General features: G+C 37.0%; 1 protein-coding gene across 8 annotated transcripts in view; it reads right to left on the bottom strand.

The window, feature by feature from the left end:
* The window catches only part of TCF12 (transcription factor 12), a 364983-nt gene that overhangs the window by 94849 nt on the left and 242557 nt on the right, over window positions 1-27577 (bottom strand). For all 8 annotated transcript variants that reach the window (XM_008016475.3, XM_038010019.2, XM_008016474.3 and 5 more), the window contains 2 exons: window positions 24887-24951; window positions 1581-1716 (listed from right to left, as the gene is read on the bottom strand). In XM_008016475.3, coding sequence (XP_008014666.3) covers window positions 1581-1716; window positions 24887-24951 — 201 coding nt within the window. The remainder of the gene's footprint in view (window positions 1-1580; window positions 1717-24886; window positions 24952-27577) is intronic.

Here is a 27577-nt window from a genome sequence, read left to right as displayed (position 1 = left end):
CCTGGGCTGACTTAATAGTACACATACTAAATCATCCATAATACTGAGAAGTGGATACATCTAATCAGAGTTCTCTATGCTGAATATGATGATCTATCATAGTGCCAGTTTATACCCACAAGCAGACCCTAGACCCAGAGACCAGGAATATTTCACCAAAATACAGGATAATATAAAGTAGATACATAAATATGAAGCAGTCAACAAATGCCTGTGCAATAAAAAACTGTGACATAATCTTTTGGTGGACTACATATTAGAAGCTGGCCCACTTTTAATTTAAGAATGCTTTGCAGCTTTAATTTTCTTGTTTAAAAGATTTTTGGTAGAAATCACCAAAAATTCTGACATTTAAACACAGTTTGGATAAAGCATCAAGGAACACCTAAGGCTTGCTGTAAGCATCAACACAAAATAGACGGGCCTGGTTAGGCTATGTATAAGACATAAAAGAAGGAAGCTAGTGAAAAAATAATTGGGTTTGAATGCTTCATATGCACAGTCTCCTTTTGCAGTAACGTTTCAGAACTAGATAGGGGTGATAGCAACACAATGTAGTGAATGTAGTATATGCTACCTAACTGTACAATTTAATATGGTAAATTTTACCTCAATTAAAAAGGAAGTGGAGTGTAGAAGCAAGTAATATGCAAAAGACAATGAACCTGGAGTTAGAAAATCTTAAAATTTTATCCTAAGTACTAATTATATGAATGTGCCTGCCCTCCCTTTTGACCCTCAGTTTTTATGTTAAATCTATTTATAGCAACTGACTAGCAGGATTGGTGAATTGATAAGATGAGAACGTACATAAAACCACCTTGGAAATTTCGTTATATGATTTTTGGTAAAGAATAAGTTATTAACATTAGAACATGAATTTCTAATTACAAGGAGGAAAACTAGTTAAGTCTCATTTTTCACTACTTAGTTGCTCATATGAGGACCAAGCAAGAGCATTAAACTGGCCGTTTGAAACTTGTTAAAATTATGGCTTACAAATTGAACAGTCATCCAAAATTATTCAAGGTCAAACCTTTCATTAAAAACTTATAATGTATTTGTAAAAGAAAGAATTTTGATAATTTCTTTTATTAAATATCTAATGGATGTATTATTTTTGTGCAATTAAGCCCTGACATCAACATGACACCCAAGAATCCAACTCTCTTCTAATTAAAAGCACAGACAGGGCTGGGCATGGTGGTTCACACCTGTAATCCCAGCACTACGGGAGGCTGAGGTGGGCAGATCACTTGAGCTCAGGAGTTCGAGAGCAGCCTGGGCAACATGGCAAAACCCTGTCTCTACAGAAAAGAAAAAACTAGCCAGGCAGAGTGGCACGTGCCTATAATCTCAGCTACTTGGGAGGCTGAGGCGGGAGGATGGCTTGAGCACAGGTGGTTGAGAATGCAGTAAGCCAAGATTGTGCTGTTGCATTCCTGCATGGATAACAGAGTGGGATGCTGTCTGAAATAAACAAACAGGAGAAAAAAAAAAGCACAGCCAGAAGTACAGACTATGGGGGGAAAAACAACAACATTATTTGAGGGATGGGATTTGTTGTGTGATACACTCACCAAGTGCTGCAGAGTCATGGAGTGGTCTCCTCCTGGAACTTGTAGCAGAGAATGAATAGTATGCTGTCCCAGGTTTTCCTGAAGAAGATAGCTGTGCTGGGCTCCCAAGCCCCAGATCTTGTCTCAGGAGACTAGACTATAAAATAAGGCCAAGGAAACAAGTTATTTTCCTGCTGATACTGATCCAAACCTAAAAATTTCATCACTTCTGAATTTAAAGTAACTTCAGCAATGTCTTAACTTAGAACACACCAAATAAGTACGTTTTGAATTCAATTAGACCACTGCTTTCAGCCCATACTTATTTTCTCTTTTTTTCTCCACCCTCATGTTGTCTGCCTTTTTTCCTTTTTTTTCTGAGATGGAGTCTCACTTATTTGCCCAGGCTGGAGTGCAGTGGTGAGATCTCGGCTCACTGCAACCCCTGCCTCGCGCATTCAAGCGATTCTTATGCCTCAGCCTCCTGAGTAGCTGGGATTACAGGCGCGCACTACCACGCCTGACTAATTTTTGTATGTTTAGTAGAGACGGGGTTTCACCATGTGGGCCAGGCTGGTCTCGAACTCCTGACCTCAGGTGATCCACCCGCCTCGGCCTCTCAAAGTGCTGGAATTACAGGTGTGAGCCACTGTGCCCAGCCACATTATCTGCTTTTTAATAATTATGTAGATCCATAAAATCTAAGAGTTAAAAGACACTTTAGTGGCTGTGTAGTATCACATTTTTAATCATCAATATTTTTGAAAAATGGTCACTAATCTTTAATACTTTCATGAGCACATATGGCAGCAGAAATTCTGTTCTTCTTCCTTTCCTTTTTTCTTTTTAGAGTTGGATCATGATCTGTCACCCAGGCTGGAATGCAGTGGCACAATCACAGCTTACTATAGTCTGGAACTTGGGCTCAAGTAATCCTCTTGCCTTAGCCTGCTGAAACACCTAGGACTACAGGCATGTGCCACCACACCCAGCTAATTTTTAAAATTTTTGTAGAGACGGGGTCTCCCTATATTGCCCAGGCTGGTCTTGAACTCCTGGGCTCAGGCGATCTTCCCACCTTGGCCTCACAAAGAGCTGGGATTACTGGTGTGAGCCACTGCAGCTGGCCCATTCCTGCTTTCTTTATTTGTGTCTCATGACATGAGTTTGAGAGTCCTCCTCACCACCTCTTTTTAACACTATATTTAAGCAATCTATGTTAGCTCATATTAAGAGGTTAAGAATGATCACATGCTTATGTGGTTCTTCATTTTGTTGCATCTGCTGCTATTAAGTCATGTCCCTCCAATGTTGCACCTATTTGGTTTGTGCTTTTTGGTCCCAAATATAAGATTTAACATTTATCTCTGACAAAATTCATCTTGGTATACTTGGTCCATCATCATCATCCATTCCTATCTTTTGCAGATTCTTAGTCTGTCAACCAATGTATTTGCTAGCCTTTTTAATGTCTTAGGCATCGAAAATGTGATTAAGAGAAAACCCATCAGGATGACAAGGGTGAGGAGAGAGCCCTGAGGTATGCTACAGTGACATTATGAGACTTTGTCAAGTGCTTCATTTATAATTCAGAGATTCAGCAGCCCTAACCTACTAACACAGTAACCCTATCACAAAACAAATGAGGTTAGTTTGGCAGAATTTTACTCCAAGATTTCTGGTAGCTGAAATGAAATAGGATCACAAAGATTTGAAAGATAGGAGAGGGAAAGAAGACCTCAAAAGGAAAGGGGGTTGAAATACACTTGAGAAGATACTCTCAAGTGAAAAGAACTGTGATTCTTCTGGGACATTTACGAATCCCCCATCATATATTTAATACGCCTTACTGCCATCACCATACTCTTAAAAATAGTTGTTTCAGCCACCGAGTATCACAAAGGAACTGAGAAATAAACCTCAGTTCTGGTCAAAAAGCGGCAGCAGAACTTTGGAACAGTAGCCCTAATAGCCCAATCTCTGCCTCCAGTCTAACAGTCAAGAAAAACTCTCATTTAAATGACTTTTCTTTGGTGTTTAAGCTTCTTAAAAAGTTGAGGTGGAATTTATATAACATAAAGTTAAACACTGAATGTTTTCAATCAGTGGCATTTAGTACATTCATAATGTTGTTCAACCGTCACTTCTCTAGGTTCCAGAACAGTCTCATCACCCCAAAAGGAAACTCCATATCCATTAAGCACTTACTCTCCAGTTCCAGCCTCCCCCAGCCCATGGCAACCACTAATCTATTTCTGTCTCTATGGATTTGCCTATTCAGGATATTTCACACAATTGGACTCATACAATATGTGGCCTTTTGTGTCTGACTTCTCATATTTAGAATGTTTTTGAAGTTCATCTATATTCTAGCATGTATCAAAGTACTTCATTCCTTTTTAGGATAATATTCCATTGAATATGGCTATACCACAAATTGTTTATCCATTCATCCACTGATGGACACTTTAGTTGTTTCCAGCTTTTAACTACTGTGAATAGTACTGCTATGTATATTCATGTACAAGTATTTGAGTACTTGTTTTCAATTCTTTTGGGTATATAACTAGCAGTGGAATTGCTGGGTCGTATGTGTAATTCTATGTTTAACTTTTTGAAGAACTGCCAAACTGTTTTCCACAGTGGCTGCACTATTTTACATTCCTACTAGCAATGTACAAGGGTTCCAATTTCTCCATATCCTTGCCTAGTTTCTGTTTGCTTTTTAAATTACAGCTATCCTTGAGCGACAAAGTGGTATCTCATTTGCAGTGGTTTTGATTTGCATAACCGTAATGACTAATGATATTGGACATGTCTTCATGGGCTTGAGGTACATCAGAATATCTTCTTTGGAAAAATGTCTAGTCAAGTCCTTTGCCCATTTTCCAACTGGGTTATCTTTTTGTTGTTGAATTGTAAGAGTTCTTTATAAACTCTGGATACTAGACTTATCAGATATATGAATTGCAAAATTTTCTCTCATTCTGTAGACTGGCTTTTCACTGTCGTGATAATGTCCTTTGATGTACAGAAGTTCCAATTTTAAAGAAGTTTTTTTTAATATTGTTGCTGATTCTTTTGATGTCATATCTAAGAATCTACTGCCAAATTGAAGGTCATGAAGATATACTCCTAGACTTTCTCCTGAGAATTTTACAGTTTTTTGCTCTTATATTCAGGTCCTTGATCCATTTTGAGTTCATTACTGTGGGCTAGGCGTGGTAGCTCATGCCTGTGATCCTACCATTTTGGGAGGCTGAGGCAGGAAGCTCTCTTGAGCCCAGGAGTTCAAGACGAGCCTGGGCCACATAGGGAGGTCCCATCTCTACAAAAAGTTAAAAGAATTAGCCAGGTGCGATAGTGTGCACCTGTAGTCCCAGCTACTCAGGAGGCTTGAGGTGGGAAGATCACTGGCGCCTGGGAGGTTAAGGCTGCTTGAGCTTTGATAGCGCCACTGCATTCTAGCCTGGGTGACAGAGTGAGACCCTGTCTCAAAATAATGATAATTACTATAATTTCTGTATATGTTGTGATGAAGAAGTACAACTTCATTCTCTTGCATGTGGACATCCAGTTATCCCAGAACCATATATTGAAGATAATACTATTTCCCTATTCAGTAGTTTTGGTATCTTGTTGAAAATCAATTGGCCATAGATGTTTAGGTTTACTTCTGGACTCTCAATTCTATCCTATTGGTCTATGTTTTAATAACTGTAGCTTTGTAGTAAGTTTTGAAATTGGAAAGGGTAAGTACTCCAACACTGTCCTTTTTCAATATTGTTGTGGCTACTTGGGATCTTGAAATTCCATATAAATTTAAGGATCAACTTTTTCATTTCTGCAAAAAAAGGCCATTGGAAGTTTGATGGGAATTGCATTGAATCCACAGATTGCTTTGGGGAATACTGACATCTTAATATTAAGTGTCCCAATGGACTGAATACCAAATGTGTTTACATTTATTTAAGTCTTGTTTAATTTTTTCTGGCAGTGTTTTGTAGTTTCCAGGGTACAAGATTTATATTTCATGTTTAAATTAAATCTTAGTGACTTTCAAGGGAAATGAAAAAAAAATTAAAGAAATTAATTCTTATGTATTTGATTCCTTTAAATACTATTGTAAATGGAGTTGTTTAATTTTTCGTTTATTACTAAATAAACTATATATCTTGCAACTTTACTAAATTTATTTATTAGCTCTAATAGTTTTACTGTGAATTCCTTAAAATTTTGTATATATAAGATCATATCATCTGCAAATAAGGATAGTTTTACTTCTTTTACAATTTGGATACCTTTTATTTCTTTTTCTTGGTTAACTAATCTGTTTATTTTTTTGAGATGGAGTCTCATTCTATCGTCCAGGCTCCCAGGCTGGAGTGCAATGGCACGATCTTGGCTCACTGCAACCTCCACCTCGCAGGTTCAAGCGATTCTCCCACCTCAGCCTCCTGAGTACCTAAGATTATAGGCGTGCACCACATCTGGCTAATTTTTGTATTTTTCGTAGAGACTGGGTTTCACCATGTTGACCAGGGTGGTCTTGAACTCCTGACCTCGTGATCTGCCCACCTCAGCCTCCCAAAGTGCTAGGATTACAGGCGTGAGCCACCGTGCCCAGCCACTAATCTGTTTAGAACAAGCTTGTCCAACCCACAGCCTGTGGGTTACATGGTCCAGGATGGCTTTGAATGTGGCTCAACACAAATTCGTAAACTTTCTTAAAACATTAAGAGATTTTTTTTGCAATTATCATTATTCTTTTTTGCTCATCAGCTATCATAGTGTTAGTGTATTTGATGTGCGGTCCAAGACAATAATTCTTCTAATGTGGCTCAGGGAAGCCAAAAGAATGGATACCCCTGGTTTAGAATTTCCAGTACAGTGATGAATGTAAGCAGTAAAAGTAGAAAATACTGTTTTGTTCCCAATCTTAGGGAGATGGTTTTCACACTGTTACCATCAAGTAAATTAGCGCTGGGTTTTTTATAAATGACCTTTACCAAATGGAGTAAGCTCCCTCCCTCCTATTTCCAGCTTGTTAAATGTTATCATGAAAGAGTGTTGGATTTTGTCAGATTCTTTTTCTTTTTTTTGAGACAGAGTCTTACTGTCACTCAGGCTGGAGTGCAGTGGTATGATCTCAGGTCATTGCACCTCCACCGCCAGGTTCAAGCAATTCTTGTGCCTTGGCCTCCTAAGGAGTGGGATTACAGATGTATGCCACCACGCCTGGCTAATTTTTGTATTTTTAGTAGAGGCAGTGTTTCGCCATGTTGGCCATGCTGGTCTTGAATTCCTGGCCTCAACTGATCTGCCTGCCTTGGTCTCCCAAAGTGTTGGAATTACTGGTGTGAGCCACCATGCCCAGCTGAGATTCATTTTTGGCATCAATTGAGACAATCACATGGGGTTTTTTCCCCTTCTTTCTATTAGTGTGGTGAATTACACAGATTAATTTTCATAGGCTGAACTATCCTTGCATTCCTGGAATAAAACTCCCTTAGTTGTGATGTATAATCTTTTCGATATGTTGCTGGAGTCACTCTGCTAGTAATTTTGTAGAGGATTTTTACATCTATATTCAAACAGGATATTGAGCTGTAATTTCCTTTGTCTTGTAATATTTCTGTCTTACTTTGATATCAGAATTATGCTGGCTTTACAGAATTAGGCAGTGTTTGAGAAGAACTGGCATTATTTCTTCTTTAAATGACTGGTAGAATTCACTAGTGAAGCCGTTTGGTCCTGGACTTTTCTTTTTTTCTTTGAGATGGTCTCGCTCTGTTGCCCAGGCTGAAGTGCCGTGGCTCAATCATGGCTCACTGTAGCCTTGATCTCCCGGGCTCACGTGATCCTCTCATCTCAGTCTCTTGAGTAGCTAGGACTACAGGTGGATGCCATCACACTCAGTTAATTTTAAAATGTTTTGTAGAGATAAGATCTCACCACGTTGCCCAGGGTGGTCTTGAACTCCAGGGCTCAAGTGATCCTCTGATCTCAGCCTGCCAAAGCGCTAGGATTACAGGCATGAGCCACTGGGTCCTGCCTTGGACTTTTCTTTAATGAGAGGAGTCTTATTACTAATTCTATCTCTTTACTGGTTTTAGCTCTCTTCAGATTTTCTATTTCTTCTTAAGACAGTTTTGGTAGTGTGTTTGCATCTAGGAATTTGTCTATTTCATCCAGATTATTTAATTTTTTTAGCACACTATTATTCATAGTAATCTCTTACAATCCTTTTTATTTCTGTAAAGTCAGTAGTAATGTCCTCTATTTCCATTTGTGATTTTAGTAATTTGACACTGCTCTTTTGTTTCTTAGTCAATCTAGCTAAACGTTTGCCAATTTTGTTGATCTTTTTATTTACTTTTATTTTTGTTTAATTTTTGAGACAGGACTTTGCTCTGTTGCTCAGGCTGGAGCGCAGTGACACAAACATGGCTCATGGGAGCCTCAACCTTTCAGGCTCAAGTGATCTTCCTACCTCAGTCTCCTGAGTAGCTGGGACTAGATGTGCACCACCACACCTGGCTAATTTTTAAATTGTTTTGTAGACATGGGGTCTCACTATGTTGCCCCAGTTGGTCTTGAACTGGCCTCAAGCGATCCTCCTGCCTTGGTCTCTCAAAGTGCTGGAATTACAGGTGTGAGTCACAATGTTGATATTTTTAAAGAACCAATTTTGCTTTTGTTGATTCTATTGTCTTTCTTGTCTCTATTTTGTTTATTTCTGTTCTAATCTTTTGTTATTTCCTTTCTTCTGGTTTTCAATTTAGTTTGTTCTTCTTTTACTTGTTTCTTAAGGTATGAAGTTAGGTTATTGATTTGGGTGTTTGCTTCTTCTTAAATGTAAGTATTTACAATAATAAATTTCCCTCTGACTATGGCTTCTGTTGCATCTCCTAAGTTCTGCTATGATGTCTTTTCATTTCCATTTAATGCTTCAATTTCTTTAAAGCTTATTCTACAATGTTGGAGCATGAAGCAAACAATGTACTAAACTAGCCAAAGGTCATTCATCACATCTTTCAGAAATACTCATAATTAAGAATGTAATTTTGTAGACTCTTCAAAATGTACAATTTTCTTTAGATAAGGCTGATACATTCCCATATTGGAGGAAAGTAGAGAGAAGACAATTTCAATTACCAGGCAATATAATGTGTATATGAAGACTACATAATAATAATTATTTAGCATTAATTGTACAAATTCCAATAGATACAACATTTGATACACTGGGAGAGAAAGATGTGATTATCAGACCTAAAGGAGAAATAGTCTCCATTAAAATAATAACCTCCAGAAGAATTGATCAAAAGAAGAAAATTATCAATATAAATATAAACAATAGGCATATATGTATTCTATTTATATGACAGACCATCAGCTATGAATTTTCTGATGGTGTTATCTGTCTGAGAGTAGTATGACCTAGAAATCATTAAATCTCCCATAGATATTATACTGAAATTTCCATTGTCACGTCTGTTTTGAATTTCTTCCTTTCATTTTGCCCAGGCAGGGCACATTCAACGCTGCTTCAATGGCAAGATCAGAATACGGCTCGTAGTACACTAGATGGAACATTATTATTACCACATGCTTAAGGGCAAGGTCAAGTACCTTGAAGTTTTCCTTTAAAAATCATTGGTATTTCAATAGGATTTTTCCTGCTCAGTGCCAAACTGACTTCCATTGATATGTTTTGAGGTACCTGCTGCATTTATTACTTCATTTGCATTTTCTCATGTGAAAGACACATATGAAGCTGGTCATAACACACAAATATATCAGAAGGAGGGACATGTGTATATCTCTCAACAGTGTCCCTTACACTAACATTCCCTGGCATACAAATTCTTATGGGAATATAAGATAATGATTTATATTATGGGTAAAAAAAACCCCAAGAGCTTAGAGGAGAAAGTGGGTCTGTTTTTGAAAATACTTTTCTTGAAATATAGTCTCAAATGAAACACAATTCATTTATGTATTGGCTATGGCTGTTTTCATGCAATGGTGTAAGAGTTCAGTGTTGCAACAGAAAAAGTATGGTCTGTTAAAACCTAAAATATTTGTTATCTGGTCCTTTTTGGAACTTTTTTTTTGGCTGCTAATCTAATACGTCGGAGGAGGGACAAAGGACTAAGTCTGCAGGTTGGTGAAGATAAGTCTGTTTGCTTAATAAGGTAAAGACAAACTTTCAGATGAGTAAAAGTTAGCCACTGAGCTATTTCTTCAAAGAAATCAAACAGTAGTCACAATAAGAGCTAAGAGAGGAACGAAATAATCTAAACAATGAAAAGGAAGTGTATTTCCTATATTTCTAAAAGTAGACTGCAAGTCTACACAAATACTGATGTTCTGGAAACAGCACTGGTTTTGGAGTTAGGTATCCTGAGTCCAAATCCTGACTGGTAATCTTGGGCAAATTATCTAATATTAATGAGTCTGTTTCCCTCTTCTACAAATAGCTCACGAGGTTGTTGGGGGAAGTAAACAAGGCCTAAAAGTAAAAGTAGACAGCACAGTTATTGGCCCTGGTTAATACAAAAAACTCAGTTTCATTTTTTTCTTTCCCCATTAACTCACTACAATCTAAATACTACAAAATAAATAAGATGAATATTTTTATTCTGTTTCCTGGGCATAAACATTTTGTCTTAAGCAAGAGATCTGAGACTTCAGGAGATCTTGTCTGCCCTGAATCCAAGCTGACTGGGTTACAACTCCCAATGGCTATGGTAAGAAAGGATGTTGGAAACAGGCAAGAGAATAGGGGCAGAAATGACAGATCCCTAGAGAGGATTGACAGATGCTAAATCCAAAGAGGATGTGACAGATTCAAGCAATATCAATTAAGATCAAGAATAAATAGGAAAATATCAACTCATTCTCAAATGATTTAGCAGAAGTGTATTTGTGTATATAAAATCACATGCAGCACACAAACATATATTCATACACGCAGAGTGAGCAGAAAGAAAAGGAGTGTGTATACACAAATGTGAAATGTTAACTGATGTCTCTTGATGAAGAGCACATGGATGTTCACTGTATTATTCTTCAACCTTTTCTGTGGGTTGGTAACTTTTCAAAATAAAAAGCTGGACTAAAGAAGAAAGCACACTTTCAAATGTACCATCTCATTTAGGATTTACAGCAATCTTAAGCATTATATAGATTTCATATATCACAGTGATAACAAGTAGTGAAACCCTGATTTGAATCTAGGTCTGCTCAGAAAGCCCTTTCCTCAATATAACAAGACTTCTACAGTAACTCGGGAACATGTATCATTTTTAAGATTGTTAACTTGAAAACAAGTAAGTAATTTATAAATGATCTTGTGGATTAAAATCCTAAGGCTGAGATACCTACAGAACACATATTGGCAGATTTTTAATCTATGCAATAGTAAAGAAAGAAAAAAACGAGAACAAATATTTTTTAAGGAAAAAACAAGCTTACTTGCTACCAGTTCTAATGTTGATAAACCTTTTTCCTCACTATAGATAAATCTGGATATGTGGTTAGGAGATGTCCTGTCTTCTTGTTCCATAGTGAATACTAATGCCAAAAAAGATGCAAAGGTTACACTTCACTCAGCTGTCCTAATCAACAGAAATAACCATTTTCTTCTGTTTAATCTGTATCGTGATCCATATGATTAGGCAAAGTAAATATAGAAAAAATTGTTTCTTTTTAAGAATACAAAACCATATTTTATCTTGTTAATTAAAATGAATCGTTCAGTACTCTAAGAAATACAAAAAGTTTAAGAAAAAAATTTCTCCACAAGGACTTGATAATCTACAAAATAATATTTAACAAACCAAGGAAAAAATACAATTAAAAAATCAAGTGCTAAACTATAAAAGCCTAGGATTTTGATATTCTAACACTAAGAAAATAATAAATTTTTCTTTATTTGATTCTTCAAACATTTAGGCAACACTGAAATGCACATAAACTATTTTTTCTTTTCCTAAAATAAAATTAGATATCAGCTCATATTATTGATTTTTCTGTCTTCCTGAAATAAATGAGAAGCATTATTGATTACTACTGATCTTGTCCTGGAGGTATCTCTGGAAAAAAGAATACAGAAATATCCCAGAGGATACAGAACTAGGCAAAGCAGTTTTATTGTGCCAAGTTATCTTATTCAAGAGAGAATTAGTATTCTAAAATTGCATAGTATGAATTTCTTAACATATTTTTGGAAAATAATCTTTTTTACAGTCATCTAGACTATCTTTTATAGAAAGATATATATATCTAAAATATAGTCATGTAGACTATAAAAAGTCTACATGACTATATCTATATTTTAGATATATATATTCTCTGTGAAAAATATATCAATACTAGAGAATAATTAATAAAAGGTTATCTCCCAAAACACTAATGCAGCCTAGATGACTGGCCTAGATTATGTGATAAAATCTACAATAAGTTATATTTTGAATTACATATGACACACCTCCAGCCTGTGAACAAAATTTCCAATTTTTAAAACTAAGAAACTGTAACAGCCTATGTGATACATATATTTTAAGTTTTTTCTCCCTCTTCATCTGTAAGAAATAGCCTAATTTCCAGATGTGAACTTGATGAATATAAGACTTGGTGGTGATAATGAACGAAAAGTAAACGAAAGGAATAAAGTAGTAGGTAGACTTGGCCAACATCCTTTATTAATGAGAACTCTTGTTAATTATATTAGAAGGTACTCTAAATATGATTTTGTAGGAAGATGGAAGAATATCCTGTGTAAAATGGTGCTGTTCAGTAAGCTAGGAGGATTCAGAATTATACTGCAATAATTTGGATAGTCTTTATTCTCAAAAGGGAAAATAAACTAGGCACAGTGGTATGCACCTGTAGTTACAGCTACTTGGGAGGGTGAGGCAGGAGGACTGCTTAAGCCTCAAAGTTTGAGGCCAGTCGGGGCAACACAGTGAGACCAAAAAATAAAAAACAAACAAACAAACAAAAAAAAACAGAAAGGGAAAATTAAGTGTTGAAAAACAGGCTTGCTTTCTCAGAACCGAGTTTTGTTAAATGGCTTGGCTTAAACGCCAAGCCACTCATAACTTCACATCAAATAAGGGCCTAATTAACCCTAGGTCAAAAATTATTAGCATCATTTTATGATTAAGATTTAGAAGTACTAACCTATTAATTTATTTAAGAAAATTAGATGGAGAGTACCTAATATGTTATACTCACATATCTCAAAAAATTTAAAATATTGGTATGAATTCATGGAACCTCTGCTGTGTTATTAAAGAATTCTATAGACTTCCTTAATTTCAAGCCTATCTTATACCCCTGAAATTGTATGCAGTTTTAAATATGTAAAGGCAAGCAGCTGTTCAAAAGATTTATCTTTTTGGGGAGGGAGTATGTAGAAATTAAAGGAATAGAAAGGTATAAAGCACAATTATAACAGAATACATAAACTGTTAAGATTTCACAGATTCTTTATGCTATAGTACCACGTGTTTCCTTTGTCACTGAGGGATCAAGAAACAAAATTGTTCTAAGAGCAGAATTATTACAGTATTACCATATTTGCAGTTGTTCTAATTTTGAAAAATCACTGTGTTTTAGCTGTAAATCCATTTGAAGTTTCAAAGATTATGACAGAGTAACCCAAGAATGATAAAGAAGCCTCTTACCCCAAGTCATAATCAAATCAAAATCGAAGGGTGAGGGCAACTCAGGGCAAAAAATAAATGTTGGGCTTTAATAATATTTCAGTCTGCCAATTTTCTACAAACGATTAAAAAAACCAACACATTTCAAATTTGGAAAATATCGCCATTTGTGAAATAATTGTATTATGATGCAAATTCATTTACATTGAAATTTCAGGGATATGTTTGCAATTATCAGCATGTTGTTAAAGAATTCTATCCTGAGAATCTCATTAGATAGTGATGCAAACTACAGTTACCATTCTGAGAACAAAGGGATCTTGAATGAGTAATCAATAGCAACTGGCAGAAAATGAGACATTAATTATGATCCTCTCTAGTGTTTTGTCTAAGACAAGATTTCATTAAATGCTTTGTGCAACCTGAATAGTTCTAAGTCATTACTAACACTTTGGACAATATATTAATTTGCAGGAGGAAGGAGGGGGGGAAACAGAAAAACAGAAGTGAAAGAAAACCTGAGATGCTTCTAATCCTTTCCTAAGGTCAATAAAAAACCACCAGCTACCACTAGCCAACTGTTACATTGGTTCTTTTACAGATCCCAAATCTTATAATCTCAACATAGCCTCTTGAAAACTTAATATTGTCTATACTTAAAGTATCATGCAAGTTTGAGAAGATAATGACAGTCATCCATCAAATGTATCCTGCCAACGAAATCAGCCCAATCTTAAAAAAAAATTCTTTCTTTTTTTGAGACAGAGTCTTGCTCTGTTGCCCAGGATGGAGTGCAATGGCACAATCTCGGCTCACTGTAGCCTCTGCCTCCTGGGTTCAAGCAATTCTCCTGTCTCAGCCTCCTGAGTAGCTGGGACTACAGGTGTGTGCCATCAAGCTTGGCTAAATTTTTTTTTGTATTTCTAGTAGAGATGGGGTTTCACCATGCTGGCCAGGCTGGTCTTGAACTCCTGACCTAGTGATCTGCCTGCCTCAGCCTCCCAAAGCGCTGGGATTATAGGCATGAGTCCCACGCCCAGTCAATCAGCCCAATCTTTCTAGCTTAAAAAAAGAAAATAAACTACGCATGTAATATTACAGTGCTAAAACGTGATAATCTAGCAGTTTCAGTTTCCTAATCTTCAATTACGAGTTGCAATAGGAAATTTTACCATCTTAATTTTTCTTTTTCACTAATTTTTTTTTTTCTCAACTTCCCTCCCAAATCTTTTATCAGCCAATGAGAAGATATCACAGTAGAGAGATCTGGGATGTAGATCACTAAAGACAGACTTCTTAGAAATAAAAGAAATATGAAGAGAACAAGCTAAATGTCATTTTAATATATCCAATATTTAAATAATTACATATATGCAATAAGAATGACTTTTCTTTAGGAATGTATAGGCTTCCATAAAAAGTTCAACTTCCAAAAATGCTATAGGGGATTTTTTGAAAGCAATCTTATGAGGTTAGTAGTGAGCATATTCTAAGCATGTCTATTTCAAAGTGAGTTTTTCTGAATGTCTGAATTTATTACTCTCTTATTAAAAAGGCCTAACTGAATGTTTTCCTATGTGTTACCAGTATGCTTTTGCGACTTTTCTTTAATGAATACAAAGAAGCCAGCTGTGTGAGGTACTAACATTAGAAGAACAGGAGATGAAATCTTATTTCTCTTTGGTATTTGTGGAAATGGTGTTAGGTAGTCCTACTATTTTCAGAAGGGTTCTAATACTTTGAAGTCACTCTTTTTCTCTTTAATACCAGCTTTAACATGGAACAACTAAGTATCCTCTCTTCTCAATTCCTTGCATTTTCGTAAGTATAATCAAGAGCAAATAAACTCCAATACAGCATTAGGCATATAGTTAGGCATGCAATACTTCAAAAACTGAAAATTACACACTAGACATCTTCAAAACATTAAACTTTTTAGTTTAGAAAATTTCATATACACGAAAGTAGGGAAAAAAAAAGTACAATTAACCTTCATGTTAATTGTATCACCCAGCTTTGACAGCTAGCTGTCAACATTCTGTTGTTCTTGCTTCATTTGTTCTGCCATCTCCTACCCCTTGTTACATGCTCCAAAACTGACAATAATCCCTTATCATGTAATAGCCAGTATGTGGTCACCTCTTTTTTCTGTTTTGAGATGTCATCAAATCTCTACCCATTATTTTAATAGGCCCTTTTCTCCTGAAATAAGTTTACAAAAGAATAAATGGACTTTCTGAAACTGCTTCCAAAGAGCACTAAGTATCATCAAAAGTATAACCATCAATTTTCATGGAGAGAACAGAAACAAAGAAACAATGAATGCAGCCTGGGCAACATGGCAAAACCCGGTCTCTACCTAAAAAATATAAAATTTAGCCGATTGTGGTGGCACATGCCTGTAGTCCCAGGAGGCTGAAGTGAGTTACCCAAAACTGGCAGGTCGAGGCTGCAGTGAGCTGTGATCACACCACTGCACTCCACCCTGGGTGACAGAGTGAGACCCTATTTCACAAAATAAATAAATAACTAAATAAAATAAAAATAAAAGAATGAATGAAGCTTTTTCCCTGCCAAGTAAGCCCTGCATAATCCAACACTCTCTCTCTCTCTCTCTCTCTCTCGCATTTTAACAAAAATAGGACACTACAAGTGTCTATTGACTGGGCACGGTGGCTCACGCCTGTTATTCCAACACTTTGGGAGGCTAAGGCAGGTGGATCACCTGAGGTCAGGAGTTCGAGAGCAGCCTGGCCAACACGGCGAAACCCCATCTCTATTGAAAACACAAAAAGTTATCCAGGTGTGGTGGCGGGAGCCTGTAATCCCAGCTACTCAGGAGGCTGTGGCAGAAGTGCTTAAACCTGGGAGGGAGAGGTTGCAGGGAGCCGAGATCATGTCATTGCACTTCAGCCTGGGAGACAAGAGCAAGACTCCATCTCAAAAAAAAAAAAAAAAAAAAAAGGGTCTATTGCCTGATACTCCAAGATGAGACTTTCTTTCCACAAAACAACTATGTTCCAAACAACCCACGAAATGCAGATCACTCTGCAGGCAGCTGATGGCTTGTTAGTCTTACTTATACGCTCTTTTCTAGATTACATGGTTCAGATTCAAACAACATTTTCTCAGTGGCTACTGTGTGCCAACTAGTGTGCATGTATGTCCCTTTCACATGCTACCTTATGAGTCCATCATCTCTGGATAGCTTCCACATCAATCCAAGAGCTAGTCTTATGTTTTCTTAATCTTCGTGACTCCAACAATTCCCTAAGTCACCAATCTACTCCCCAAAGGAGGACTAGATTGTTAGCCCTGGAAACCACTTGACTTGTGAAATCTGCCAAGTCCAATATTTAACTCTTTGACATAACCTCCTGTTCTTATAGAGCCATTATTCTCTTATTACTTACTGCACGTGTTCTTTCACTGCATAACAACCAATATCTTGACCTTTTTTCCAGTCACAAAGTTTAATCATGGCTCCATTTCCTTCCATTGAAACCTGGTCTATTACTTTAACCATTCTCTTATCACTACATCAATTCTCCTATCCTTCTAATATTGACCAGATTCACTTTGTATCCTATGATACAGCTAAAAGTACTATTTATTTTTAGGAGTTTTCTTGATGATTCCTTAGGATTTCCTATGTACACAAACATGTCGTCAGCAAATTCAACTTATTCCTTTTCAATTTCTATGACCTTCTTTCTTGTCTTCATACACTGGCCAAAACATAAAATGGTGAGAACAAAAATTCTTACCTTGATGCTGACATTAGGTGGAAAGCATTTAGTCTTTCATCATTAAGTCTGCTGATAGCCATATATTTTTCCATGTTTGTCTTTTATCAAATTGAGGAAGCTACTTTCTATTAGCTTGCTGAGAGATTTTATCATGAGTATTCAATTTTGTCAAACACCTTTTCTGTATCTATAGAAATGATCATATTGTTTTTCTTCTTGATTCTGTTATAATGTGGTGAACTAAATACATGGATTTTCAAATCTTAAACCAAACTTTCACTTCTGATACAAACTATACGTGTTGTTTGAGTATTGCCAGGATGTGTTGCTCACCTGATAAAAAGAGCTGAGAAATGTTCACTCCTCCTGTTTTCTAAACTAACTTGTATAAGATTGGTATTTTTTTTTCCTTAAGCATTTGAAAGAATTAATCATTTGAAAGAAGCCATATGACCCTTATGCTTTCTTTGTGGGAAGGTTTTTGACATGAATTTACTTTCATTAACAGATATTCAGGCCGGGTGCAGTGGCTCACGCCTGTAATCCCAGAACTTTGGGAGGCCGAGGCGGGGGGATCACAAGATCAGGAGTTTGAGATCTGCCTGGCCAATATGGTGAAAATGCAAAAATTAGCTGGGCGTGGTGGCAGGCACCTGTAGTCGCAGCTCCTCGGGAGGCTGAGGCAGGAGAATTGCCTGAACCCGGGAGGCAGAGGACGTAGTGAGCCGAGATAGCGCCACTTCACTCCAGCCTGGGCAACAGAACGAGACACCATCTCAAAAAAATTAAAAAAAAAAAGATAAACATCTATTCAGATTTTGTTTCAATTTGTCTCCTTTTGGTAAGTATTTTTCAAGAAATTCATTTATTTAATCCAAGTTGTCAAATTTACTGAATTAAGTTATAATGTTTATTATATTCTTAATGTATATATGATTCACAGCAGTAACCTCTCTTTCATTCCTGGTACTGATAATTTGTGTTCTTGTTCCCTTCTCCTTGTTAACTGATCTAGCTAGGGGTTAACCTTATGATTTATTTCGAATAGCCAAATTTTGATTTTGTTAGTTTTTTCTATTACATTGATTTCTGCTCTTATTTGTAGTATTTCCTTCTTTCTATTTATTTTGGGTTTACTTTGTGCTTCTTTTTCTAGCTAAGTTCTTAGGGTAGAACCTAGGTCATTCACTGTACATCTTTTCTAATATAAGCATTCAACGGTACATTTTCCTTCCAGGCACTCGTTTAACTGCACCAACACGTTTTGTTATCATATTTTCATTATTATTCAGTTAGAAATACCTTCTGAATTTCCTGTGGTTTCTTTTTAAAATGATGCGTCATTTAAACATGTTGCTTAACTTCTGAACATTTGGTGTTTTTCTAGATATCTTACTGACATTGCTTTTTGAGACAGAGTCTTGCTCTGCTGCCCAGGCTGGAGTGCAGGAGTGCAATAACTGCTCATTGCAGCCTTGAACTCCTGGGCTCAAGCAATCCTCCTGCCTCAGCCTCCTGACACCACACCCGACTAGTTTTCTTTTTTTTTTTTTTTCTTTTTAATTTTAGTAGAGACACAGTCTAACTATGTTGCTCAGTCTGGTCTTGAACTCCTGAGATCAAGTGATCCTCCCGAATCGGCCTTCCAAAGGGCTGGGGTTACAGGCATGAGTCACCAGACCCAGTCTTACTGACTTCTAATGTAACTTTGCTTTTTGTTAAACTTTTATTTTATATTCAGGGGTACATGTTCAGGCTTATTATATAGATAAACTCGTGTTGGGGTGGGGGGGTTGTTGTACAGGTTATTTCATCACCCAAGAAGTAAGCCTAGCACCCAATAGTTATTTTTTCTGATCCTCTCCCTCCTCCTACCCTCCACCTTCAAGGTGGCCCCAGTGTCTATAGTTCCCCTCTTTGTGTCCCTGAGTTCTGATCAGACTTCTTATTTAAGTCTTTTGTGTCCAAAGAACATACTTTGTATGGTTTCAAACCTTTCCAATTTACTGACACTAGTTTTATGGACCAGCATATGATTCCAGCCTGTTAGTGTAATGTGTGCCCCTGAAAGGAATTTATGTTCTTCAGTTGCTGTATGCAGAGTTCTATACATATCATTTAGGTCAAGGTTGTCGATAACTAGTTAATTTTGTTCTACATCTTATACTAAGTTTTTTGTCTAGTTATTCTGCACACTGCTAAGACAGAAGTATTCAATTTTTCAAGTATGATTGTCAATTTGTTTATCTCTCTCTTTAATTCTATCAATTTTTGTTTTGCTTCATTTGTTTTGAAGCTTTCTTATTAGGTATATATACATTTATCATTGTTATGTCTTTCTGATGTATCAACTCTTTTATTATTTTACTATTATAAATGTCTGTATACGATACTGGGTATAACAGGAAAAAAGAACAAGGAAAAACCAAATGGTATAAGCTTATTTCCAAACAACTAAGAGTTAAGTAAGGTACAGTTTTTAAAGTTGTCATTTTCTCAAGGGTGTAATATCTGAACTCAGATGAAACTTCACACTTTCTGAAAAAAACCAAGACCCTGCCATCTTCTACATTTAAATACTTAGAGAAAAACTTAAACTACTTGAATAAATATTTGCTTAAGAGGTATAAATGAAAAACTTTGTTATACTGATAAAGGATTTTTCACTTAACTGGTAGTTTTTAAAGTAATATATCTATTGTTAATAAAGACCCTGGCTTCTATGCTGTGTTTGATCAATAAAAAAATTTAATTGCAGAATGATCTATCAGTGTTTCCAGTAATACTGTGACATGAGTTTCTTTTCAATGGCTCATCAGTTAATGTGATTGCTGTGAATGTAATATGAGGACACTCATTTAGCAACATATTATTACATCATCTTAACATGAAGTAAGGCCCATCAGGCATTATTAAATTAGTCTGAATTTTGCAGTATGTCAGCAGCATTTTATGTACATTAATAGCAGAGTTAATGCCCCTTGGGGGATTCTGTTGAAGAAAAATGGTTTCAACGTGGTGTTTGGGTATCATTTTGGAGTCACTATATTTCCTTGGATTTGCTTTTGTCGCTTGTGAATAGGTAAGACAAAATGGCAGTGTTAAAGTGTATTTTTTGTCCCTCCTCTGACTCATTATAATAAATACTGTTTGGAATACATGTTTTTCTTTGAATAGTTTGTCCTTGCTGCAGAATAATCTTTCCACTCTGCTGAATTTTAGGCTTCCTCTCTGGGGCTCACAAATTGCTTCTACGAATTCTTAAAAAAAAAAAAAAAAAGGTATCTTTCTGTCATTTGAGTATCTTTAAATCTTGTATATAGCAATATTGTTATTTTGTATCAAACATTCTAGTAGCCTTGTTCTTCTCTTTTCCATAGGCCTTCCTGATCTCTCCAAAATATTTATAAACTGTTTGTCAAACAGCAATCATATAGTTTCCTCTAAGGATAACTCCTATTGGCTTATACAGAGGAGTTGGCACGTACAGAGGAGTTGGGTTTCTCAAAGCACGAACTCTAGTCCATGTGAATCAAAATCACCTGGACATTCCTTAAAAATTTAAATTCCCTCTGGGAGTGGTGGCTCTTGTCCGTAATTGCAGCACTCTGTCAGGATGAGGCAGGAAAATTACTTGAGCCTAGGAATTTGAGACCAGCGTGGGCAACATAGTGAGACCCCATCTCTAAGAAAGAAAATACAGAAAAATTAGCAGGGCATGGCGGGTGCATGCCTGTAGTCCCAGCTACTCAGGGAGGTATATGAAGACCCAAATTACCTTTTGTTATGTGGGCCACATGAATTTAGAAATTTAATATTATGTATTTATTTTTTGAAATGTTTTCACAAGCCCATACACTTTAACTTTCAGAGACCTACTACGTAGGTGGAAGCAGAAACTGCTTATCTTATCTTTCAGATGAAGAAATCAATGCAGAGATGAGACTTGAACCTAGGTCTCTTGACTAAACCTTATATCCCTTGAGCCCAGGAGGTCTTGCGAGTGCCACTGTACTCCAGCCTGGGTGACAGAGTGAAACCCTGTCTCAAAAAAAAAAAAAAAAAAAAAAAAAAAATTCCTATCTCCTTCTCAAACAAATTAAAATGAAGGAAGGTAATAAGGGCACAGAGTTGAAATCTGAGGGATTCCTATGCTGAAGTATAGTCATATAGCCAAAACACTCAAGCATGAGTTTAGGTTTCCCACTTGCTAGATATGTAACCTTAAGCATAATACCTTACAAGAACCTCTGTTTACTACTCTGCAAAATGAGTTGTTGTTAAAAGAATTAAATGTGATTATGTTTAGTTCAATGGCTAGTTCAGTTAGTGCTCAGCAAATGGTAGCAAATGTTATTACAGTGCCACACATTTAGATTTAAAATAAATGTCTTTTGATATGAGAATTAAATCTGGTACAAATGCACATTAATCCTTGGTAAAAACTGTTAAGATTCCCCTTTACAAAACTGGACAATTACATTAATAGAACTTATTGCTGACTCTAACTAAACAGCAATACCTTTGCCAAGAGGGTATAAAAATGTTAAGTGAAAACATTTGAACATAATAAAAACATTAATATAAGCATGGACTATGATTTTAGATGTAGCTGTGGTCTCAAAAAGCTTACAATAGTGTTTTCTTCCCCCCTCAAGTTTAGCAGTAACGTTAACATTAGACTAGCGGCTCTCAAACATTTAGGTATCTTAAAAATAATATTAAAGATCCAAAATATCTTTTGTTATGTGGGTTACATGAATTGAGAACTTTAGAATTATGTGTTTATTTTTTGAAATGTTTTCATAAGCCCATACAGTTTAGCCTTCAGAGATCTACTAAGTAGGTGGAAGCAGAAACAGCTAATACTATCTTCCAGATAGAAATCAGTGCAGAGATGGGACTTGAACTTAGATCTCTTGACTCTAAACGTTTTGTCTTACCCCCCTCAACTGACATTTACTGACCTTCTACTGTATGATCAGGAACTGAGAAGAGCACTTTCATATATCTGATAAGTAAACAAATTTGTTATGGTTATAAGGTATTCTTATACTATGATAATACATAAAAGATTCAACACTGCCTAACTAAGCTGCTGTCTTATATTTAAGATGAAGATGAAAAGACTTTTAAGGCCCTGAAGCAGGGTGGCAGACAAGTTAACTTAATGATATGTCACAGAGGTAGTCTGCAGAGCTTATAAGCTTAAACCTACATGATTCTTTGTAGTTACTTTTATCAATCATTCATTGTCCAAATGATATAACTTAGTTTGGTTATTTATTTATTTATTTATTTATTTTTGAGACAGAATCTTCCTCTGTTGCCCAGGCTGGAGTGCAATGGTGCAATCTCAGCTCACTGCAACCTCCGCCTCCTGGGTTCCAGCAATTCTCCTGCCTCAGCTTCCCAAGTAGCTGGGATTACAGGAGCCTGCCACCATGCCCCGCTAATTTTTGTATGCTTAGTAGAGACAGGGTTTCGCCATGCTGGCCAAGCTGGTCTCGAACTCCCAACCTTAGGTGATCTGCCCGCCTTGGCCTCCCAAAGTGCTGGGATTACAGGTGTGAGCCACTGCGCCCGGCCGCAACTTAATTTTTAAAATTTTGTTGTATTCTGAAGAGATTCAGAAGAGTGATGGTTAGGTGGCCTACAAAACTCACACAATGAGTACTATAGCCAAGATCAGAAATTAGATCCACAGCCTCCAGTTTAAGTCATTTATGAACTAAAATTCAGACTATGAAATTCAAACAGTAACTTCTTAAAAAAGAATGAGTTCTGATATCAACTATGAATTGCAGAAATATTACAATCACCAATCCACATCTGATATAGACCAAAAAAGAGGGTATTTTGGTTTTCATCAATGGATATTGCTAAAACTATACAGAATAAATCGTGTATCTTGGTTGGCCTTAAAGTACCGTTACCTTTGAAAGAGGTCAGAAAGGTACCTTAATGGAGGCTAGATGTTCAACTGCTGCTTTTCTATTTTTTACTGTGATCTGAATAAGCACTTACATTCTTTGGTTCTCTGCAATTTTTAACTAGGCATGATCGGTATGCTGGTAAATGTTTAACAACTGTTTAAGAAAATGGAAGCCCTGAATTGTAACATTTTTGGATTTCCACAGTGTAAACACTTCCTTGATGGCCATTTTTTTGTTTTTATTTTTTTTTTTAGAGATGCAGTCTTGCTACATTGCCCAGGCTGGAACTGTACTACTGGGCTTAAGTGATCCTTCTGCTTTGGCTTTCCAAGTAGCTGGGACTACAGGTATGCACCACAGTGCCCAGCTCATAATAGTCAATTATAAGATACCAGTGTGATGTCAACCATGCTTGCTAAATTCCTAAAAGTTTAACAGATTTGGCTCTTGTGAGCTAGTAAGAGCTGGTAAAGCAAAACACTGGCTATGACACAATGCTAATCTATATATATTTTAAATGACTAGGATAAAATAAAGCTAACCATAAATGGAAAATAAGGCAATCATTAGTAACACTAAAACTTTAAAAAATCACTTGGATGAAAATAGAATAAGACTGCTTGGTCTGAAGCCAAGAAATCTGAGTGTTGGTCCAGTTACTACCCCCAACTCTATGATACTTAACAAATCACTTACTCAGACCATGCCTATTTGCCATTAAGGACATGGGAATAGATGATCCTTAATTTTTACAATGTATTGATTTTCTCTCTCTCTTCCTTCCTTTCCTTCTCCCTTCTTTCTCTTCCTTCCTTCCCTCCCTCCCTCCCTCCCTTTCTCTCTCTCTCTCTCTCTCTCTCTTTCAGACAGTCTCACTGTCATTCTGGATGGAGTACAGTCGCACAATCATGGGTCACTGCAGCCTTCAACTCCTGGGCTCAAGTGATCCTCCTGCCTCAGCCTCCCAAGCAGCTGTGACTATAGGCATGCACCACTACACCTGGCTGATTTTTACATTTTAAGTAGAGACAAGGTCTCACTATGTTGCCCAGGTTGGTCTCCAACTCTTGAGCTCTAGGGATTCTCCCACCCTAGTCTCCCAAAAGTACTGGGATTACAGGCGTGAGCCACCGTGGCCAGCCTACTACAATACATTATTTTATAATGGGAAGGCATATCACAAAACAGGATGTTATGTAAAACTCTCTTAGAGGCACAATTATGAAATATGTATTAAATGGAGTATTATTAGCACAGCAGTTAAAACTGGCTCACATGCCCATGCCTGAAGTTAGGGTAGGCCCTCATGTAAAGCATGCAGATGGCAGAAAACAAATTTAATATGTTCTGCCTCTCCTTTCTATTCTTTTTGGCTTGATTCTGATGGGAAACTGCAGGTGAATTGTGTGTTCAAGATTCTCAGTCTAAAGATATGAGGAAAAAGGCAGAGAAGATGCCCATTAGCAGAAGCACAAAATACTAGAGAAGGTGGACAGTTGAAACAAAAATTCCAAGTCGGGGAGGGTGCGAAGCCTAAAAATTGGTAGATGCAGGATTGAAAACAAAATGCTTCCAATATTAATGATCAGTTTGACATTACGGGATATTCAAGCTATGCAGATCAATCATGTATTTTTTATGTACCAGCAATTATATTTTCTGTGAGAAAATATGCAAGAAAAATTCTCAGAAATGACAGGCATTTTGGAAAGGGGTAGAAAGATAACTGCTACTTTGATTCTAGTTAAAAATGGAGGTGGGTTATGAAAATCTTTGATGATAAAGACAGCCTGGTAAACTGGGGAACTGAAACAATTTTAAGCAGAGAGAGCAAAAAAACAACATTTAGTTACAAATTAAACAAACAGTAGTGAAATAAATTCGATAATTTCTATCTCACCTATTAATAGAGTCTTTATGTGTTTAAAAACCATCTCATTGCTTTTTTTAATCATTAAACTTACTTGACAGCCTGGTAATCCAGTATCTCTGCTGTACAGGGAAAATGAGCCTCTCTCTGATGTTTTTCCTATAAAACAAAGAAATTAACTTTATATAAAACTCCTCATTTATTGACAATCAAAATTCTAGACTATTCATGGTAATTATATTGCAGTTTAAAAATAGAACAAATTAGAAATAAGAGGATACAATCCAATAATTTGTAAAAACTTGCTATCATTTCAGTCAGTCTGAGTCAAATTCTGGGCAGGATATAGTGACTCACGTCTGTAATCTCAGCACTTTGGGAGGCTGAGGTGGGAGGACTGCTTTAGTCCACTAGCTCAAGACTAGCGTGGGCAATAGTGAAGCCTGTCTCTACAAAAAATAAAAAATTAGCATGGTGATACATGCCTGTATTCCCAGCTACTCAGGAGGATGAGGTGGGAGGATCACTTGGCTATATAAAGTAACATGTAAATACTTTATTTTCAATGTACAGTATTTTAAAACACATTTAAAAGAATGAAAAAGACATTTATACAGACAACAATATGGTCCATGTACCCACTAGTTAGAATGTTTTCCCATGTTTGTGTCAGATTGAACCTCCTTCTCTTCTTTCGCTCTCAAAAATTAATACAGTATTGGGCCGGGCACGGTGGCTCACACCAGTAATCTCAGCAGTTTGGGAGGCGAAGGTGGGCGGATCATGAGGTCAGAAGATAACACCATCCTGGCTAACACGGTGAAACCCTGTCTCTACTAAAAATACAAAAAATTAGCCAGGCATGGTGGCACGCGCCTGTAGTCCCAGCAACTCAGGAGGTGAAGGCGGGCGGATCATGAGGTCAGAAGATAAAACCATCCTGGCTAACACGGTGAAACCCCGTCTCTACTAAAAATACAAAAAATTAGCCAGGCATGGTGGCACGCGCCTGTAGTCCCAGCAACTCAGGAGGCTGAGGCAGAAGAATTGCTTGAACCCAGGAGGCGGAGGTTGCAAGTGAGCCGAGATCACACCACTGCACTCTAGCCTGGGCGATAGAACAAGACTTTGCCTCAAAAAAAAAAAAAAAAAAAAAAAAAAAATTAATACAGTATAGTCATAGCTCAAACCACACCTCTGGATAACCATTATCATAATATTGATGTGCATATTTACCATGTATGTTTTGTACTCTTAAATATATATTCATATTCTCGAACAATACACATTACCGTTTGCATTTAATACATTCAACAGATGGAATTACATGCTATTTATCTTGAAACCTGCATTTCCATATATTATGTTTTGAGCTATGTGTTCATAACAGATCCCTAGTTTGAGTATCTTTACTGCTATACAATGTTCCATTATACAAATAAAACCAGTTTATATATTTCCCTACCGAAAGATACTTTTTATATTTGTTGGTCATGAGCAGTATTGAAACAAATATCCTTGCACATCTTGTAAACACACACACACACACACACACACACACACACACACACACACACACACACACACACACGTCCCTTCAGGATAGACACAAATAAGGGAAACTAGTAGATTAAAGGATGCTAACTTTCAGCTTTACAGGCACTGATTACCTTACTATTCTCAGAAGTCACCATGCCCATTTATATTCTTCCCAGAGACATGTAAGAATTCTTGCTGTGGCGGGGGGCAGTGGCTCACGCCTGCAATCCCAGCACTTTGGGAGATAACATGCCAGAGGCGGGAAGATAACCTGAGGTCAGGAGTTCAAGACCAGCCTGGCCAAAATGGTGAAACCCCATCTCTACCAAAACTACAAAAACTAGCCAGGTGTGGTGGCACACACCTGTAATCCCAGCTACTCGAGAGGCTGAGGCAAGAGAATCATTTGAACCCAGGTGATGGAGGTTGTGGGCAGTCAAGATTGTGCCATTGCACTCCAGCCTGGGCAACAAAGTGAGACTCATCTCAAAAAAAAAAAAAAAAAAAAAAAAAGAATTCTTATTGTGACTATACCCACTGATACGGTTTGGCTGTGTCCTCACCCAAATCTCACCTTAAATTGTAGGTTCCATAATCCCAACATGTAGTGGGAGGGACCTGGTGGGAGGTAACTGAGTCATGGAGGTGGTTACCCCCATGTTGCTGTTCTTGTGATAGAGAGTTCTCACAAGATCTGATGGTTTTATAAGGGGCCTTTCCCTTTTACTTGGCACTTCTTGCTGCTGCCATGTGAAGAAGGATGTTTGTGCTTCCCCTTCTGCCATGATTTCAAGTTTCCTGAGGTCTCCCCAGTCACGCTGAACTGTGAGTCAATTAAACCTCTTTCCTTTATAAATTACACAGTCTTGGGTTATGTCTTTATTAGCAGCGTGAGAACGAGCTAATATACCCACAGTTCAAAACTTTCATGGTCAAGTATCAGGAATAGTATGGGCCAGTTCTTGAGGGAGAATGGATGTTAAGTCTCACAGCGTTAACAGTAGGGTACTCATTCATAGGTATTCAATATACTAAGCGAATTTGCAATGTAGCATTTTTGAGGTTTAGCAACTAACACCCCCAAACATGGTGCTTTGACATGCTGGATTGAAGCAGCAGCCTTAAGGTCTAAGTCATGCCCTCTCCACCATACCCCTCCCCACAATCTTCTGTTTTTTGCAAAGCACAGAATGAAGTTGTTCTCTGAAATTCCCTATCTGTTTAGAAAGCGGACCTGCCAAAGAAG

Source organism: Chlorocebus sabaeus, chromosome 26 (genome assembly GCF_047675955.1).
Source record: "Chlorocebus sabaeus isolate Y175 chromosome 26, mChlSab1.0.hap1, whole genome shotgun sequence".
Classification (NCBI taxonomy): Eukaryota; Metazoa; Chordata; class Mammalia; order Primates; family Cercopithecidae; genus Chlorocebus; species Chlorocebus sabaeus.
Note: the sequence above shows the minus strand (reverse complement) of the source record. Positions and strands in the feature narration are given on the sequence as shown.